Source organism: Acomys minous (assembly GCF_964271855.1).
Source record: "Acomys minous genome assembly, chromosome: 12".
In the NCBI taxonomy this organism is placed as follows: Eukaryota; Metazoa; Chordata; class Mammalia; order Rodentia; family Muridae; genus Acomys; species Acomys minous.
Genome location: NC_140493.1, coordinates 5,005,951 through 5,025,797, shown reverse-complemented (window position 1 = coordinate 5,025,797; position 19,847 = coordinate 5,005,951). Strand labels below are relative to the sequence as shown.

Here is a 19,847-nt window from a genome sequence, read left to right as displayed (position 1 = left end):
TTTGATAGTGGTGGTGCTTTGTTTTTTTTTGTTTGTTTGTTTGTTTCTTTCTTTCTTTTTTTCTTTTTTTTTTTCAATTGTAATAAAATTTCACTCAAGCTTCAAAAAAAAAATGGAATAAAAGAAAGACAGAAATGACTGAAAAATCAAGCTAGGGTAAGCTAGGAAAATTCCAGAATATTGTGGTAGGAAAATTGTGGAGGGGAATTAGAAAAACAACAATGCAATATTTTTCCCCCTGGCTCTTCAACTTGACATCAGCACCACTCACAGGGGCAGAATGAAAATAACCCTCCAGGCCCGAAATGTTTCCTAAATCACTGTGAGAACAAACAAGGAGAGTAAGAAAGTCCCGTGAATACAATTTTTTTTAATGTTAATAAAAGTTCACGTGCTGGTAAATCAGACTCCTCAGCTTGTCCTGAACAGAGGCGCGAGGAGAGTAAGGAAGTTCGGAACAACCTGTTGTCATACTTGGTACAATGTTCTTTAAACACAATGAGAATGAGGGTTTCTGAGCTACTCCAGAAAGTGTAGCGAAAAACACAATGTGTAAATAACCAGGCAGTCTAGTAAGCCCATTAGGAGCAGAAATGGAATTCTTTGAACCACGAACAAATAGCGAGCGCTGACGGCAAAGAACAGTAAAGCGCATCCCAAGGTGTGTGGAAAGCAGCCCGATATGCCGTCGCTCAAGTTCAAACAGCAGGGGAAATGTTGGAGCAGCCAAGATGATGCCCTGGGTGACAGGAAGTAGCATAGGAAACCTCACCCTCTTTCCACTTTATTAGAAGGAAATAATTGCAAATGGCCTGGGGTAACCACAGCGCCGCCGTCACAGAGTTCACTCTCACCGGACTCTCTGACGACCCCCTGATCGCGGCTCTACTCTTCGCGCTGTTCCTGGGGATTTACCTCCTAACCATGACCGGGAACCTGCTGCTGCTGCTGGTGATCAGGGCTGACTCCCACCTCCACACTCCCATGTATTTCTTCTTAAGCAACCTGTCCTTTGTGGATCTCTGCTTCTCCTGCGTCACGGTGCCGAAGCTGCTGAAGGACCTCCTGTGCGCGAAGAAAAGCATCTCGGTAGAGGGCTGCCTGGCTCAGGTCTTCTTCGTGTTTTTTTCATCTGGGACTGAAGCCTGCTTGCTCTCGGCCATGGCTTATGACCGCTACGCTGCCATCTGCCACCCATTGCTCTACAGCCAGGTGATGAGAAACGAGCTGTGTGTGAGGCTTGTGTTGCTCTCATGGGGCGTGGCCTCTCTCAACGCAACCGTCATTGTGCTCTTGGCTGTGAACCTGGACTTCTGTGAGGCTCAAACCATTCACCACTACACGTGTGAGCTGCCTGCCCTTTTCCCCCTGTCCTGTTCGGATATTTCCATCGCTGTCTATGTCCTGCTTTGCTCCAGCTTACTGCATGGTCTGGGAACCTTTATCCCGATCTTCTTCTCCTACGCCCGCATTGTCTCCACCATCTTGAGCATCAGCTCCACCACCGGGAGGAGCAAAGCCTTCTCCACCTGCTCCTCCCACCTCGCGGCAGTGACCTTGTTCTTTGGGTCCGGATTTCTTTGCTACCTCATGCCCCCTTCTGGCTCTTCCCTCGATTTGCTCCTGTCTTTGCAGTATAGTGCCGTCACGCCCATGTTGAACCCCCTCATCTACAGCCTGAAAAACAAGGAGGTGAAGGCGGCTGTGAATAGAGCTCTGAGAAAATATCTGCTTTAGGTAGTAAGCTGCGTAAAACTATGTCAATAATATTCTTTTTTTCCCACATCCTTCAATCACACGCTGTCGGGTATATTGGCGGGGGTGGGGGGTGGGGGGTGGGGATTGCGGGTGGGGGCAGGGTGAGGGGCATCCATCTGTGTCTTGCCTGAGCATCTAAACTCATCGTTCCGAGGTATAGTGGGCTCTTCTTGATTTTGGACTTTTATTTGGAGAGTCGTATTCCATAGAGTAGAATAATATGACAACAAAATAGCCAAGGTGGACAGACACACACTGGGAACACAGCACAGTGGTAGAATACTTGACAAGTCAGTGTGCACACAGCTCTAGGTTCAGAGTTTCCTTGCTCCCACAAAAAAAGTGGGGGGGAGGGAGAGAGAAAAGATCCAATGATTGCTCCAGAATATTCTTACTCTAACAATGAATTTTCTAATGACAACTTTACAAAAAAGGAAAAAAATCTCTCTTTCATTAGTTAATTTATTTATTTACATCCCGATCAGAACTTCCCCTCCCTCTTCTCCTCCCAACCCCTCCCTCTCCCCTTTCCTCTCCCTATGCCTCCATCCCTTTCTTCTCAGAGAAGGGAGACCGTCCATGGACATCAACCCGCTGTGGCACATCAAGTAGGACTGGGTATTGAGGCTAGAGAAGGCAGCCCAGCTATGGGAAAGGGAGCCAAAGGCAGGCAACAGAGTCAGAGACGTTGGCTCAAATCTTAACTACACTTATAAAACAGACTCAGGCCGACTGACTTTCCACAGAACAACTAAATCTTAACCAAATTGACATATAAAATAAGCCGTTACAGTACCAAGCAAAGTTGGCTCAAGGGGCTTAAGGTTTTTTTTACTTGCCTCTGTCTAAATATTTCTCACCCAAAGTCTTGAGGTTCACCAGTTTCCTGTTAGGACCTCAAATTTAGCACAGGAAGTTGCTGACCATAAATTGAGCTCTGAAACCCAGCCACTCTCACACTGACCAACCGTCTCAAGGAAAGAGTGTTTTCCAACACTTCCTAAAGTTCTTACGACCTCGGTGGCTGGTGGGTAGCCCGAGTCTGCCCTGTTGTTTCTTCAGCATGTCAGTTATGTTTCAAAATGGCAAATTAGTTACACTTTTATGTCTGTCCGTGAGCTTCCGGTTTCTAAAAGCAAACATGTCAGGGCATTTCCTCTTCCCTAGTGCTTAGCTCCCTTCCAAGCTCGGCACAGCTGAGACTTGCACGATTGTGATGTGCACAGCATGAGCAACGGTTACAGAAACACAAAGACCCCAGAAAAAGAAATTCGATACGACTTTTGGGATTGAGCCCACGTGTGTTGATGTGGCACATATATTTTCATGTATCCCATATGTTTTTATCGCTACAGGTCCATACTGATGGCCTCTGCTATATTAAAATATTAACATGGGACTGGTTCATGTATAAGACTTCCAGATATTACTCATTCCAAAATTAGAGTTTGACAAATTATACAATCAAGAAAGTAGGTAACGCCCCACCCTCACCCCGTGGGCAGCAGCGGCAGCAGCACATGCCTTTAATCCCAGCACTTGGGAGGCAGAGGCAAGTGGATCTCTGTGGGTTTGAGGCCAGCCTGGTCTACAGAGTGAGCCCAGGACAGCCAAGGCCACACTGGGGAACCCTGTCTGAAAATAAATAAATAAATAAATAAATAATTACATAATTCAGTGATCCCCCCCACTTCTGTTTACCTACTGAAATTAATTAAAATAAATATCTCAAAAATATATCTATATGCTTCTGTCCATTGCAGCATCGCTCACAATAGCCAAAACACAGAAACAACATAAAATGTGAGTATGCATGTGCATGTGTGTGTTGGTTCATATGAATCTTTACCATCTCCTCGTAGACCTTGATACATCAGTGTTACCATTTTATCCTAACTTTTAAGTTCCTGTTCTATAAGTACTTTTCTATAGGTGTAAACGCACTGTTTTGTCCCATCATAAAAATAAAAATTGTCCAAGAATTACGGCACACACCTGTAATTCCAGTACCTGAGGGGCTGAAAAGGGAAGGTCGGGCACTCAGAGGCTATGGTGGGAAGAAGCTGTCTCCAAAAAGAAAGAGTGACCTTCCTTCACTTCTGCTTCTCAGAAGTCACATTCATATGTTCATAAGCTACCGACTCACTGCCAGAGAGATGGATGCTGATCAGGACACTGTGGACTTCAGGGAACTGTCGAGGGTGAGCGACAGTTATGAACAGGGAACTGTGTCCCTACGCCGTCACGCACAGCCTGGCCTTCCTCCAGCAGTGCGCACTACTTCATCTAACGTCTTTCTTCTGCTTGGAAGATGAGTACTAATATGGCCACGTGGAGAACATCAGAGAAGGCGTAACCATGAAGGGGCCCGAGATGTGTCCTTCCAGGACCTTCGCTCCTTGTCTTCTGTGACATTCTGCCTTTTGTGCCTCCTGGGGGTCACCCCCAGGCATAAAGACAAGCCTACCTGAGTCTGTTTGCGCTTCCTACTTCTACCACCCTTGACAATGCCACTGCTGCTGCTGCTGCCGCCGCCACACCCAAAATTCTGTTCTTGTGAATCTCTTTGCCACGTATATGCTTCCCTGGAATTATTCCGTATACCTCCATGGCTTCGACCACACGCTTGTTTCTGGGCTTATAATCTATAAACTGGATATGTTTCCTTATCTCAAAGGAAACATATAAAATAGAACATATCTTCATAATTCGCAAAACAAATATTGTTTAAATTAACTAACAATCAAACGCTGAAAGCATACACATCCGTCGTGTCATCCCACGCACTTTTCTCATTAACAAAATAATCTCTCATAGCCTTCGTGTTTGCCGCACCTAAAACAGAAGAAACCTAAGGTGTGAAAATCACATTGTCAACCAAAACCAAAAAAACAAAAACAGCCAGGTGGTGGTGGCGCGCGCCTTTAATCCCAGCACTCGGGAGGCAGAGGCAGGTGGATCCCTGTGAGTTTGAGGCCAGCCTGGTCTACAATGTGAGTCCAGGACAGCCAAGGCTAACACAGAGAGACCCTGTCTCAGAAAAAAAAAAAAAAAGAAAGGAAGGAAGGAAGGAAGAAAGAAAATCACGTCGTCACCACCTGTCTCATTTTAATTCGCATTTGTTCCCTAATTTAGCGTCAATGAGGAGTTAAAGCTTTCAAGAGTGTTTCAGCCCTGATTTACATTATGTATTTTTAAATCTCCCATAAGATCATAAAGGATGGAAATGGCTAACTCGGACCTGCTCTGCATTAACTGGCAGCTCTGAAAAGATGCAGCCCCTGTCCCCTCCCCCCACCCCCCTTCTAAGTCTACAGGGCGGCTCTGATCCTCACTGAGAAACATCAAGTCCTAACCTTCCAGAAGCACCAAAGGCACCGGCTCTACCCTCTGGCTCTGGGTCTGCATGTCAGCTGTCCTAGGTAGGTTTCTATTGCTGTGACAAAACATCATGACCAAACAGCAGCTTGGGGAGGAAAGGGTTCATATGACTTACACTTCCACAGCATTGTTCATCGTGGAAGGATGTCAGGACAGGAACTCAAGCAGGGCAGGATCCTGAAGGCAGGAGCTGATGGAGCGGCCATGAAGGAGTGCTGCTTACTGGCTTGCTTCGCGTGGCTTGCCCACCCAGGACCACCAGCCCAGAGGTGGCCCTACCTACAATGTGCTGGGCCCTTCCCAATAAATCACTAATTAATAAAATGCCTGATAGCCAGATCTGATGGAGACATTTTCCTCAAGTGAAAGTCCCTCCTTTCAGATAACTCTAGTCTGTGTATCAAGTCAACAGAAGACCAGCCAGCACATCAGTAGGAGCATCATGCTACAGATGCTGCCAGAATTGCACCGCGTGGACCTTGCTTGCTTGCTTCCTGGAACTGAGGTGTTTCTTTGCTAACAAGCCAACAGCTGCCCAGGAATCAGTCAAGTCTAGATTTAAGTTCTCTCAAAGGGTAACTTTTGATAAATAACACTGGGCCCAAAGTTGTAGTTCAGTGATAAAGTGTCTGCCTAGCAAGTAGGAGTCTGTAAATTGGATGCCCAGTGGCGTGTGTGTGTGTGTGTGTGTGTGTGTGTGTGTGTGTGTGTGTGTGTGTGTGTGTCTGTGTATGTGTGTGTGTGTGGAGAGAGAGAGAGAGAGAGAGAGAGAGAGAGAGAGAGAGAGAGAGAGAGAGAGAGTTTATTTCCACATAAGAAAGCTTTAACTTGGTTTTCACACTATGACTTGTTCATTCTGGGACCCTCTGTTTCTCATTATGCCTGGTCTTCACCTCTTACTGAAGAAATGATGCATAAATGAATGTTTTATTGATGTCTCATCACTTCAGCTCAATTCAGAATAAGGCAGCCTCTGTGCTTGTTATTTACATATTAACTCCGTTAAAATACCACTGATAAAAAAAAATACCACTGGTCAAATAATAAAAAGTATACCTCAGATAGCTTTTAACCTAAGTAAGCTTTTATGCCAGAATTATCTCTGTTTTGACAAAATGTTTAAAAATACACATTGTAGCCGGGCGTGGTGGCTCATGCCTTAATCTCGGCACTCGGGAGGCAGAGGCAGGTGGATCACTGTGGGTTCGAGGCCAGCCTGGACTACAAAGTGAGTCCAGGACAGTCAAGGTGACACAGAGAAACCCTGACTCAAAAAAACCAAAAAAAATAAATAAATAATACACATTGTATGTGGGGCTGGAGAGAATGGCTCAGTGGTTAAAAGCTCTGACTGTTCTTCTCAAGAATTTGGTTTCGATTCCTGGAAATCACACGGCAGCTCAAAACTACCTGTGGCCTCAGATCCAACACCCTGTTCTGGCCTCCTTGGGTGCTGAGCACAGACATACATGCAGGCAGAACACCCACACCCCTAAGGTTAAAAATTTTAAATCATATTCATGAAATGAAATCCAAGGCTCAGTATCTCTTTCAGGGCAGAAAAAAAAATAAAGAAAACTTGGAACTAAGGTTCAGTTGGTACAGTGCTTGCCTACATTTAACAAAGGCCTGGGTGCCAGCCCCTGCACCGCACAAAACCAGGCATGGTGGCAGGTGTCAATCAGAAGTTCAAGGTCATCCTCAGCTACATAGTGAGTTCAAGACCACCCCGAGATACTTAAGAATCGAACTCAAAAATAAATAAACCAATAGTGAAAACTCAGTGTGTACTAGGCAAATGACAGGCAATCTGTAATGTGTCAGACTGTGCTCCCTCAAAAACAGCCTGAGGGCACTCTGAGCCCCACGCTGCCACGAAGAAAATGGCCGTGTTCTAGCTGTGTCTTTTTCTTTAAGTCCTTTCCTTTTCTCCACCACCTCTAGTCTAATAAGAACTGACTTCTAGGCTTTAAATGATTGTCTTAGATCGTAGGTTCAAATACTGCCCTGCGGGTCATCCCCTGTGCCTTTAGACTCAACCTCTCAGCAAGCCGGAAGCCAAGCTCGGCTTCAGGCTGAGGCTTCAGGGAGCCTGGCCTTGGCTCGGTTTCCCTTGGGTACCTGCCTGAGCACAGAGGGCCTTCTCATTGGTTCTGCTAGGGCAATTTTTCTCCTTACATAGCACTTCTCCAAGAATAGTCAAAGTCACTGAAGAAATAGATGAAGTCAAGTGTGGCACCTGGAATTGCTGGAGGAGGTTCGAAAGTGAAGCTTGCCTGTGGCGCATGCCTGTTGTTCCACATACAAGAGGCTCTGCAGAAAATGCCCTGGTCTTCTCCTCCAGGCTTCTGCCTTGCAGAATGGCACTCTGGACTTGAGATGCTAACCCTGAGTTAATATTAAGAGAGAGCCTGTGTTTTGTGCTTGGTCAGACTCCTAGAGTTGGGGTTACCTCATATGAAGAATATTTTTTCCCTTGTGAAATGTCTATCGTGATGAGAAAGAGAGAACACATACATCTACTTCCTCCAAGAGAAGCCAAGGGAACGGTAAGGTGACAATCTCTGATCTTCCTGTGCACCCCGTGTTTGTCTATGTGCTGCTTTAATTCTGCCACTGCCCTTTGCTGTATCCGTCTCTTACACTTAATGATCTATTCTGTTCGTCTTGGTCTTCTGAGCATCCTTCATCCCTAAGCTAGGGGTGGGCAGTTCCTAACCCCTGGCATTTCCCTCGTCCTCCTGGCGTTTCCTCCCAAATGTCCCTCTGCTTCCTAAAAGGCTGTCTATACGCTCTGCCTTCGATACCATATCAGACGGGTCTTTATTCCTTCCCTGTGGACCGCTAAGGACAGTAATTCCTTATAGACTGTCTTAAGGGCAGTAACGCACAAGCCCTTTCACTCCGAGGTGTGCAAAGATTAAAAGTAGCAGATGCCTAGGATGCAGTAAGGGTATACACATGGATGCTGTGGTGTCGGGCTACTCATTTCCCAGCCTGCCCAGATCTCCAACCAGGGGAGCCTCACTAAAGCTTTGCTGGAATTGAAACCATCTTCAAATCCGCTCACCACGGGCACACTGCAAACAGTGCGAGTGTGCACAGAAGAGGACAATTCAGAGGACAACCCTTCCTGCTGCCAGCACTGCTGTCCACCCCAATGCTGATCCCCCGTGGGCCCACAGTCTGGACGCTGGTCCTCGGACCCCACGGTCCTCCCACCACCTTTTCCTGCCTCACCCCCTACACCTGCCCCTAACTCTAACGTCTTTGAGTAACTAGTGTGGAAAGGCCACTTCTTGTCTCACAACCTTGTTATAACTTGAAAATGAGAGAGGTGGCTTCTACCTTCTCATACAAATGTGGATACAGACAGAGACGATGGGCAGAGGTCCTCCAGTGATGCCTCAGTGTTCTTAACACAAGAGCCTAAAGCTCCTATCTTATACTGAAGGCCCCTTTAAAAAAAAAAAAAAGAAAGAAAGAAAGAAACAAAACAGAAGAGGTTTTCAGGATCACATCGTGTACAGACACTTTAAAATATCCAATCTTCACAGAAAAAATGTCTCCTATTTGTCTTATGTAGATTTCAAAGTATGTGCTTTCAACATTGTTGTTTGTTTTTGTTTTGTTTTGTTTTGTTTTGTTTTGTTTTAGGTCTGCGCAGAATCCTCGAAAGTAGCTTCTCCAGCTGCCCGTGTTTGCCCATCGCTGGCTCTAAGCTGTCCACCTCCCGGCACACAAAGGTAGGTTCATCCAGGAACGCAGGTGACCCAGACTTGGAGCTAAGACAAGCTGGAGCTTGGGTTGGTAGAGTCGCTAACGTATCAGATTTTAAATTATTCTTTAAAGAGTGACCACCTGTTTAAAGACCCCTGGCAAGGATAGGCGGCTTGGGAGTCACAGCTGCCTCAATAAGAACATAAAACACCGTTTTTATGCAGAAGACAACCGTAGACCCTGGCTATAGCAACCAAACAGAAGCGGAATATTGGTAAATTAGAACTGCAAGGGGCAAGTGAACAGGATCTTTACCCAGGGTGATGACTGACTTACACAGCCCATAGTCGGGTTTATATTATTTGTAGAATCACCATTACCGTGAACATTGAACTCTTAGCCCTCTAGGACACAGAATTTAGGTAAGGAATCTTTTAGAGACTATAATAAGGGTATAATAACGACACAGCGGATGAAAAAAGAACGGTACGTGGACACCATGAATGCAAACGGTACACTGAAGTAATGGTGGTGCCGTTTGAAGCCTCTCCAAAATGGAGGGCATCAGAGGGTGCTGCAGCGATTTGAAGGATGCGCTCTGCCAGTGAGAGCATCCTTGAAAAATCTGCAGCTCTGAAAAGATGAGCAATACTTCTGCTTGTGTCCGAAGCATGCCCAGAGTGGGGGGGCTTCCAGAGCAGCACAAGAGGCATGGCCTGAAACTGGCACGGATTGAGCAGAGGTGGTGCCCAAAGCAGGTGACGGTTTGAGACAGTTGGTGCAATTACGGTCTGTGTCTCAGTCTGGAGAAGGAAAAACATATTTGACATGAGGAGCGGAAAACACACACACACAATTCAGACTATGACCAAAGCAGGAGGAATTGTGGGTGGAAGAAGGAAGCTTCCAGGCAGGCTGTCTTTCTAGTTGTCTCTTAGGTGACATTGGAAAACCCATGGAAATTTATTTAGATTTGTACAAATAAAAGGAGGATATGTTTTAAGGGGTTGAAAATACAATACAGAAAGAAGCAAATATTTTTATATCAAAAATAAGTAAAAGGGCTGAAAGATTAAAGGCAGAGAGACATCAAAGTTGTGTATGTGTGTGTGTTTGTGTGTGTGTGTGTGTGTGTGTGTGTGTGTGTGTGTATAAAACTTATCACTGTAATCCAAGCTAGACACTGACTTGACAGCTAAAGCAAAATTGTGTCTCTAATTTAGTTTCTTTTGCTTGTTGCCAAGCTGACATTACAAAATATCCCTGGTCACCAAAATTCTCACAGGAAATATAAGAGACAAAACCCTGAATCCTAGGCATAAGAATTTCCTAGCTATTCCTACAGATTTTCTATGAATCCAGCTGAGGCCCTGACTGAGAGAGTGCTCTTTCTGTGTGAGGTGCTGCTGAAGTTAAGTGTGCTGTCTTCGGGGCCAATACAACTTCATGCACTTTGTAGGTCTCTTTTTCTATAAAAATTCAATTGCTATTTTATGATTATAAAGACAACTTTATGGTCATAAAGATGACTAAGATTAGTCTCCTTACAGCCATTGTTTTCTTCAATTTTTTAAAGATAACTTTTCCTTTCGTACCTGATGTTAGCCTAGTAATACATATGTAGCCCAAGGTGGCCTGGAACTCATAGCAATCCTCCTGCCTTAGCTTCTGAAGTGCTGAGAGCTAAGTCTTCACAACCATGCCCAGATTTTTCTAATCTTATAGAAATACATTTCCACCTGCCACCAAAAGGTCATGGCCCCAGGCACTGTGTCCTCTGTACCTAATGGAGATCACCCCCAGAAAAGAGCCACTGAATGACCTTGAACCAAAGAGAGAAAGGGAGGGGGAGGGGTCAGTATCTGCAAATATGCGTTATGCATTTTAAATTTTCTAAACTGTAGAAAGAGTACAATATAAGCTAAGACGGTGAGTAGACGGGTGGTCCAGTGACACTCATTTTTCCTGTACACGCTCCTGAGAAATGGAGGGAATTCTCTTGAATCATGGGAACACTGCAACAGGAAATCAACGGTGACCAAACAGGATTTGAAACTTTCACTGAGATACAGGTGAGGGCAGCTCTGAGGTGCCTGAGCAGAGACCAGGCAACGCAGAAGGGCGTCCTAGATGGGACCCCAAAGGACATAGTCACGATCATTAGAGAGATCGCCTCTTTCTACTTTATTCCGAGGAAGGAAGCACCATCCACACATGGCCTGGGGTAACCACAGCGCCATCACAGAGTTCACTCTCACCAGACTCTCCGACGACCCCCTGATCGCGGCTCTACTCTTCGTGCTGTTCCTGGGGATTTACCTTCTAACCATGACCGGGAACCTGCTGCTGCTGCTGGTCATCAGGGCTGACTCCCGCCTCCACACTCCCATGTATTTCTTCTTAAGCAACCTGTCCTTCCTGGATCTCTGCTTCTCAAGCGTCACGGTGCCGAAGCTGCTGAAGGACCTCCTGTGCTCGAAGAAAAGCATCTCCGTCAAGGGCTGCCTGGCTCAGGTCTTCTTCGTGTTCATCGCCGCGGGAACCGAAGCCTTTCTTCTGTCAATGATGGCCTATGACCGCTACGCAGCTGTCTGCCACCCGCTGCTCTACGGCCAGATGATGAGCATCGAGCTGTGTGTGAAGCTGGTTCTGCTTTCATGGGGCGTGGCCTCTCTCAACGCAACCGTCATTGTGCTCTTGGCTGTGAATCTGGACTTCTGTGAGGCCTACACCATACACCACTACACGTGTGAGCTGCCCTCCCTCTTCCCTCTGTCCTGTTCTGATATCTCCATCAATGTTGACATCTTGGTCTGTTCCACCTTGGTGCACGGGCTGGGAACCTTTCTCCCAATCTTCTTTTCTTATGCCCGGATTGTGTCCACCATCCTGAGCATGAAGTCCACCAGAGGGAGGAGCAAGGCGTTTAATACTTGTTCTTCGCACATCCTAGCCGTCGTCCTATTTTTTGGGTCAGGCTTGGTCCGTTATCTTATGCCCACCTCTGGCTCTTCCCTCGATTTGCTCTCTTCCTTGCAGTACAGCGTGGTCACCCCCATGCTCAACCCCCTCATCTACAGCCTGAAGAACCAGGAGGTGAAGGCGGCTGTGAAAAGGACATTAGGGAAATGCTTGCGTCACCTGGAGTGATGACCAAGACACGGAATGGCGGGAAAAGAGTCAGTGTTGCCAAGTGCTTGAGCTTAAAGGAGAGTTTTAGACCACTGACTTAAAGGGACACCTGTGCCTCTCTCCCTGGCTATACTAACAATGGGGGAAAAAAGTATATAAAACTGTATTTGGATAAAGTTAAATCTAATATATATGGCCTGTCTTGTCTTTGTTTTATTCTCTGACATTTCTACAACTTTCTTCCTAAGTTACAGCTTAGAGCTATAACCCTTGAAATGATATCTTATTTTTTAATGTATTTATTTTTCTCATACATCAAATCCTCACCTCAGTTTCCCCTCCCTCCCCTCCCCCCAGTCACTCACCATCACCTCCCTTCTCCTGCCTCCAGCCGCCCCTCCTCCGGTCCCCTTCAGAAAAGGGCAGACCTCCCAGGGATAGCAACCAAACACGCATGTCAAGTTGCAGTAAGACTAGGCACCTCCCCTCGTACCAAGGCTGGATGAGGCAACCGAGCAGGAGAGACAGAGTCCCAAAAGCAGGCAGAAGCGTCAGCCCACGCTGCCACGGTGAGGAGCCCCACGACACTGCTATCAGTCCTTTGAGACGGTCATACAGTTGAAGTTTTGTGATTGTACCCACCCCCCTACCCCTAACTTCAGCACCCGCGCCTCCTTCCCACCCTCCCCACAACTTCATGTTGCAGAGTCTTTTTTTTTTTAATTTATTTAAATTGTTTAAGAATTTCATGCTGAGTTTATATGATTTCCACCCCTCCTCTCCCTTCTCCAACTCCTGCCACATCCTCCATCAAAAATCTGTGACCTTGTCTCCTGTGGTCACTAGTGTGCGTGTGTGTGTGTGTGTGTGTCTGTCTGTCTGTCTGTCTGTCTGTCTGTCTGTCTGTGTGTCTGTCTGTGTATCTGTGTGTGTCTGTGTCTCTGTGGTGTGTGTGTGTGTGTGTGTGTGTGTCTGTGTGTATCTGTGTGTCTGTGTGTGTATCTGTGTGTGTGATGTGTGTGTTGTGTGTATGTGTGTGTGTGTGATGTGGGGGTGTGTGTGTGTGTGTCTGTATGTCTGTGTGTATCTGTGTGTCTGTGTGTGATGTGTGTGTCTGTGTGTCTGTGTGTGGTGTGTGTGTCTGTGTGTGTATCTGTGTGTGTGATGTGTGTGTTGTGTGTATGTGTGTGTGTGTGATGTGGGGGTGTGTGTGTGTGTGTGTCTGTATGTCTGTGTGTATCTGTGTGTCTGTGTGTGATGTGTGTGTCTGTGTGTCTGTGTGTGGTGTGTGTGATGTGTGTGTTGTGTGTATGTGTGTGTGTGTGATGTGGGGGGGGGGGGTGTTTGTGTTATAAAGCACGCTGAGTCCATTTAGTGTTGCTCGAGTGTTCATGTGTTTAGAGCTGACCACTCATCTGAGCGCTCACCTCTGGAGAACCCTGATTCTCCCTCCTGAGCAGCCGTCGATCGCCTACAGCTCTTTAGCTAAGGGTAGGACTGTGTGAAATTGCTCCCATATGTGTTAAGACATTAACTGGCATTGCCGTGGCTCAGATCTCGTGTGGGCGACAGTATGGTTGGGATTCCATTGAGTGCGTCATCACTGTCCTGTCTAGAAGACCCTATTTCACAGCAGGCATCCAGGCCCTCGGCCTCCTGCAGCCTTTCCCCTCTGTATTCCACGCAGTTGCCTGAGCCGTGGGTGTGAGGGTTACACTGTTGATGGATTACTTAGGGCTGGGCATCCCCACAATAGTCTCTTCTGACCAGTTTGGATTTCTATTATCTGCATGGCTTAGGTACTGACCTAACTGGGGTGACAAGGGAACGTAGAAACTAAAGCCAAACAGACACACAGTGCTGCCTAGTTTCTTGTCAGCTTGACCCGAGTTACCTGAAAGGAGGAAACTTCAATTGAGCAACGCCTCCGTTATGCACAGCTGTAAGGCATTTTCTTAATTAGTGCTTGATGCAAGAGGGCCCAGCCTATTGTAGGTGGTGCCATCCCTGGGCTGGTGGTCCTGGGTGCTATACAAAAGCAGGCTGAGCAAGCTATGGAGAGCAAGTCATCCCTCCGTGGCCTCTGCATCAGCTCCTGCCTCCAGGCTCCTGCCAAGACTTCCCTCAGTAGTGGACTGTGACATAGAAGCCTAAGCTGTAAACCCTTTTTCCCCCAACTTTGTGTGGTCATGGTGTTTCATCACAGCAGTAAGTAACCCTAACTAGGACAGAAACTGGTACTAGGACCATGGAGTGCCTGCTGTGACAGACCTGACTGTGTTGTTTGGGGCAAGGGGACTGTGGAAGGACGTTGGAACTCTGGGCTAGAAATGCCATTGGGTGCTGAGAGCTCAGCGAGATGTTCTGTGGGAGCCTGGAGGATGAGAATGTTGAGAGCAGGGCAGACAATGGAGGCCTGGCTTGTGCACTGTCAGAGGGAAACAAAGACTCTTCCAGGCCTTTTGTGTGAAGAATCTGTGGTGTCTGGTCAGCTGGGCTGTGATTAACAAAAGACCAGAACCACTAAACCAACCATTTGCTTTGCTGGGACAACGGATGCTGGTCACCCTGAGGCTGAAAGATGGGCTGTGGTTACAAGGAGACAAGCATCATGGAGGTGAAGTCTTCCGAGAAATGCTTCCTCAGGGTCAGCACAAAGCTGTGTTCCAAGGTTGCACCTCCTGCTCGAGCGTGGTTAACAGAAGAGCAGCCACACCAGGGGGACTGGTTTTGAGGGGCTGGAGGGGTCATGGAGAGCAGCTGAGGCTTGGCACTGTGAGAGGCCTTTGGTGAAGGTGCACCCTCGGTCTCAGTTGAAGCCATGGGGTTGAAAGGGTCATGCACAGGACTTGAGGTTTGGCACCGTGAAGAGGCTGGCGAGGCCATTGGTGAAAGTGCAGTCCAGTCACAGCAGAAGACTCCAGTGTCTCAGAGATCCACTGCCATGGATGGCCACCGAAAACAGCAGCAGCAGTGGAGTGGAGCCAGCTGGAGCCAAAAAACATGCTGTGTGTACTACAGAGGGCAGAGCTGGAGACGTCACCCAAACCCCTTGGAGGATCAAGAAGATCATTAGTGAATCCCATACAATTGGACATTGAGTTATGTACGCTGTTGGAGTTTGGTTTGGTTTTGTTCAAACTGTGACTGATGATACCCTATGAGCATATACAGGGGGAAGAGGCCCCCCTCAGTCACAGTCATAGGGGAAGGGAGTAAGGGGAAAATGAGAGGGAGGGAGGAATGGGAGGATACAAGGGATAGGATAACAATTTAGATGTAATATGAATAAATTAATAAAATATATTTTTAAAAACTGTGACCGAGCTCTGGTTCTTCCCTCTTGAAGTAAGAAAGTATTTTTACTTTTTATTTTATAGGAGCCCACAGCTGAGAGACTTTGACTTTTACAAATAGTAAACATGAAAGTTCAAACCCACTAGCCATCGGGGAAACCAAATCAAAGCTATGCTGAGATTCCATCTTGATGTCTCTTCTCCCCCAGGAGCCTGCCTAGCATCTTCTGGTACTGATGAATGCTAGCCTTTGGGGAGGAAGCTTCCCAGTGAGTAGAACAGCTTGATTTCTCTAAGTCCTGGGACCAAAGTGTGTGGTGCCTTCATCAATAGGGTCTACCCATCGAATCCTGCTCAGCAACCAATACTAAGGAGTTGGTGATGTCTCATCCCCAGGCTTCTTCAGGGATGAACGTCTCCACCTTCTCACCACATACTTGGTCTGTCTGATCACCAGATCTCATCCTGATGCTGTCTAAGAGCTCTGGGCCACATTAGTGTAAACTTAGGTAGAGTAAAGGGGGTTGGCAATGAACAATAAGAGATGCTCCTATCAGTAAATGCTTACGGGCTGTGAAGTCAAGTACCAAAATGTGAATCCTGAAAACTGTAGTAGCAAATGGCATGAAAAGATATGCCCATAGCTGCAATAGTGACATGAATGTTGTTACGGAGGTAGCTGACCACCTTCTGACTGGTTCTAAGGCCCACATCACAGGATGAAACGCATGCCTGGTGCTTTAAATCTGGCCAAGAACCTGTAGCTGGGGAGCTCATGAGTCCTAGAAGTGAATCTACCACTGTTATTTTGCTATCTGGACATAGCATCAAAGTGCCTTTTAAATATGTGTCTTTGCACCTACAGACTAATGCAGCGCTAGTCCTCAGTAGAGAAGCATCTGTAGAGCAGCTACCCAAAAGATCCACAACTGGTCCAAGTTCAGAGAGTAAGCATCAGTGGAGTTCTCGGCCGTCAGTGGGGCATCTACATCAAGCCCTTTCCTCCAAAGACCCGGAGAATATCTGTGAAGAGGGAAGGAAAGAGTGTAAGAACCAGAATCCAGTGAGGACCAAGGCAAAAGAGTCTTCTGGACATAACAAGACTGTTGTTCTCATGAACTCTCAGCAGCTGCGGTTGCCTGCAGAAGAGCTGCACAAGATGAAGCCGGTCAACATTCCGGCACGGTGAGGTAAGGACACATCACCCCCTCCCCCCTAGCCAAGGACCTTGACAATAGATGGCTGCTATGGGAAGGGAGTCAGTTTTCCTTAAAAGTGTAATAGGTTGGCAGTGCTCCAGTGAATAGCCCCACGCCCATGAACACGTGGGCAGCACTGATTGGATTCAGTAAGTTTGTTTGTTTGTTTGTTTGTTTGTTTGTTTGTTTTAAGAAGGGAACATAAAGCTGAAAGAGGGACATGAAGGAAGGGGAGGGGAAGAGGGAGGATAAATATACTCAAAATACATTGTCTGCATGTATAAAATTCTCAAAGATAAATACAAGTATATGTGCTTTAAAAAAAAAAAAAAAGCTCTTGAACAGAGAGCTTCTGGGTTGGTGAACACACTGAGGTAATGGGAGAACAGCACTGAGAGGCAGGAAAGCCCTGTCTGTCATGTTATATGAAAATCCCAGGTCATTCTGTTTTACCAATAAAGACTCAGGAACCGGATGCTGGGGTTGAAAACCTGCTGGTTCAGAGAGGCAGAGAAAACATCCAGCTGGCCTTCCTACTCAGCTTAAGTCCCAGTGGAGAAGGCCCCAAACAGTCACTAGCTCATCTGACTGCTCAGGAGGAAAAGGCCAAAAAACCCAAGAGCAAAGGCTTGCTGGCTCAAGACCTAAACAGCCATAGGCTAAGGTGCTAAAGAGCTCAAGAGCCAGAGAGCTAAGAGCCAAAGAGCTAAAAGTTAAAGAGCTGAGGGTAAAATCCCAAGAGGAAAGCCCAAGAGCTAAAAGCGCCAAAGACCCCTTCTACTTCTCCACGCTGGCTTAGACTCAACTCAGCTCTCCTCCTACTCTTCAACCCTTTTCAGCCAGCTTCTTGCTCCGCCTCTTGTCTTGACCTAGGGTTAACTTTATTAAATCCTACGTACAGAACGCTCTTGGATTAAAGGTCTGTGCTAGGGCTGGCTGAAGCACACCTTAATCACCTGTTTACAAACAGAAAGTTCTTGAATTAAAGGTGTGTTAGGGCTCAACCCCAAGAAATGGGGGTTTACAGTTCAATATTAGGGATCACAATGGGAGCCATGACAGGTTTTTACAGTTCACGATCTCAGGGATCACACTGAGATCAAAGATCCTGCGACATCTGTCTGTGCACAGCCTCCCACGCCATCTCCTATATATCTCATGTAATTTGACTCCTCCTTTGTTGAATCTTTTACAATAAACTAGTGACCTCTTGGAAACCATTGGGACTAAGGTGAATGTCCTCTCATTCCCAAACCCTTCCAGGATTTGGGGTTTGGGGTTTGTTTGAGGCGGGGGGGGGTGTCATTGTTTTGTTTCAGTTTGTTTTGTTTTGAGATAGCCTTGGCTGTCCTGGAACTATGTAGATCGGGCTGGCCTCAAACTCCTAGAGGTCACCTGCCTCTGCCCCCCACTAAAAGTGCACACCATCACATCAGGCCCCTTATCGGTTCTTGAACTGAGTACCCACATCATGTGGCCACGTCCCTTTGGTCACTGGGCTTCTCCATTGGTGTTTCTCATTTTGTAGGCGGCCAGAGTGGATGTCTGTGGCAGGACCATCCATCTGGAGCTGGTGAGTGACTTGAAATGATGTTGTCATGGCTGGAATTGCACTTGGTTGGATCTGCCACTCTTGTCTGAAGAAGCCCCCCCAACCCCCACCCTTTGCTTGTGTTCCTTTTAGTTTATCTAAAACACGTTGAGTCCATAGTGATACGGCCCTTGACAAAAATTACAATAATTACAAAAGTGAAAGGATGCAGAAGGGTCTTCAACTGAAATGGAACTGGGAAGCAAGCACGTGTCGGCAAAATGGATTTCACACAAAAATTAGACAGAAAAAAATCGTCAGCTGAGATCAAGCCACCTCATACTTCATGGGCCCATGAAATTTTATTTAAAAATAGATCACATACTAGAAAACAAAGCATGCCTCAACAAATACAGAAAAACCTAAATACCTTCATGTATCTTCTCTGTCCACATTGGACTAAACCCAGAAATCGGCACAAAACAAAGACAAAAACAGAATCTACATAAAATGCACAAATTCACTATTAAATAATAAGTGAGCCATTAATGAAATAAAGGAATAAAATTTTTTCTTCAATTGAATGGAAATGAAAATACAACAGTATCAGTAATAATGAGTTGGCATAACTAAGACAGCAATGCCTTGTCATGGGGGACTGATCTGTGTGTTGTAAGAAGTTTATCAGTGTCCATGCCCTCTACTGAGTAGAGGCCAGTGACCAAAAGACTATAGATGCTGCCAAATAAGCCTGGGAGAAAATATCACCCAATAGGGACACTCAAGTATATATAAAGGTTCTCCAATAACCCAATCAGCTCTAAATTTCCATTTTTAATAAACTTGATCCGACTTAAAATTTTCTCCCTCAGTAGATACAAGGCACGAATCCAGATGCTAGTCTCTGAGACAGCGTGCATTTACACTTCCTAAGGTTTCCACATCTGTGTCCAGTCACCAACCTCCCACAATTCCCTCCACCAAACCAATCTATCACAATTCGATTCAGCGGGCTCATGTGGACATAAACACTGTTTCATTGTGTCCTGCTATGACTTTGATGATCAGTTAAACTTCTAAAGGCAAAGCATACCACAAAAGAAACTGTCGCATGACTGTCGGGTGGCCAGCACAATGTCCATAGAACTTACCTGATTTTCAGTTGATAGAAATAAGTGAGCTAGCGTTTCACTGGAGTTTTCTGCTTCTTTCGTTTGATTTGATTTGATTTTTTGATTGTCTGTGTAGCACTGCCCGTACTGGACCCACTCTGTAGACCAGCCTGGCCTCGAACTCAGAGATCCGCCTGCCTCTGCCTCCAGGTGCTGTGATTACAGGCGTGTGCTACCGCTCCCCGCTTATAAACTCCTTTCTTAAGGTGCATGAGTGGAAAGGGAAGGGGTTTGCCACCCTCCAGGTGTGTCTTAACCCTGGGCATCACTGAAAATGAGAATTTCTCTGGCCAAGGAGTTAGAAAGAAGCCAGACAGACACTCTGCTTTCCTTTCCCGTTGCGTTCTTCACGCTGAAAGGCTCAGTGGTCTGACTGAGCCCCTCTCCCCATGTCCTGCACCTCAGATGACCTCATGTCCCTTGCATTGATGCTAATTAGCATTCCAGAGACACACGTCCCACAGCTCAATAACTCACAAGAATTACAAGTTACAAATCAGAGTTTACAGGTAATGTAATTGCTGGCAGGTTTTAGCTTTGCCTTTGAGATTCCTTTCCGGAAGAGCCATCACTTAATTAGCTTGGGACTGAAGGCTGCTCTGCAGTTTCTCTCACCGGCCTTTCCAGGCAAGGCACAGAGAAAATGATGTGAAAGAAT

At 46.4% G+C, this 19,847-nt stretch overlaps 2 protein-coding genes across 2 annotated transcripts; both read left to right on the top strand.

The window, feature by feature from the left end:
• Positions 1 to 779: 779 nt before the first annotated feature.
• Positions 780 to 1,737, top strand: LOC311580032 (olfactory receptor 8S1-like; the record flags this gene model as incomplete). Its single annotated transcript, XM_084751191.1, has 1 exon — positions 780 to 1,737. Exon 1 carries the CDS (start codon positions 808 to 810, stop codon positions 1,735 to 1,737), a length of 930 nt encoding a protein of 309 aa, XP_084607317.1. The 5' UTR covers positions 780 to 807.
• A 7,108-nt stretch (positions 1,738 to 8,845) lies between these two features.
• LOC311580031 (olfactory receptor 8S1-like) lies at positions 8,846 to 12,023 on the top strand. The gene is made up of 2 exons (XM_084751190.1): positions 8,846 to 8,885; positions 11,054 to 12,023. Exon 2 carries the CDS (start codon positions 11,074 to 11,076, stop codon positions 12,007 to 12,009), a length of 936 nt encoding a protein of 311 aa, XP_084607316.1. The 5' UTR covers positions 8,846 to 8,885; positions 11,054 to 11,073; the 3' UTR covers positions 12,010 to 12,023.
• Positions 12,024 to 19,847: the final 7,824 nt, after the last annotated feature.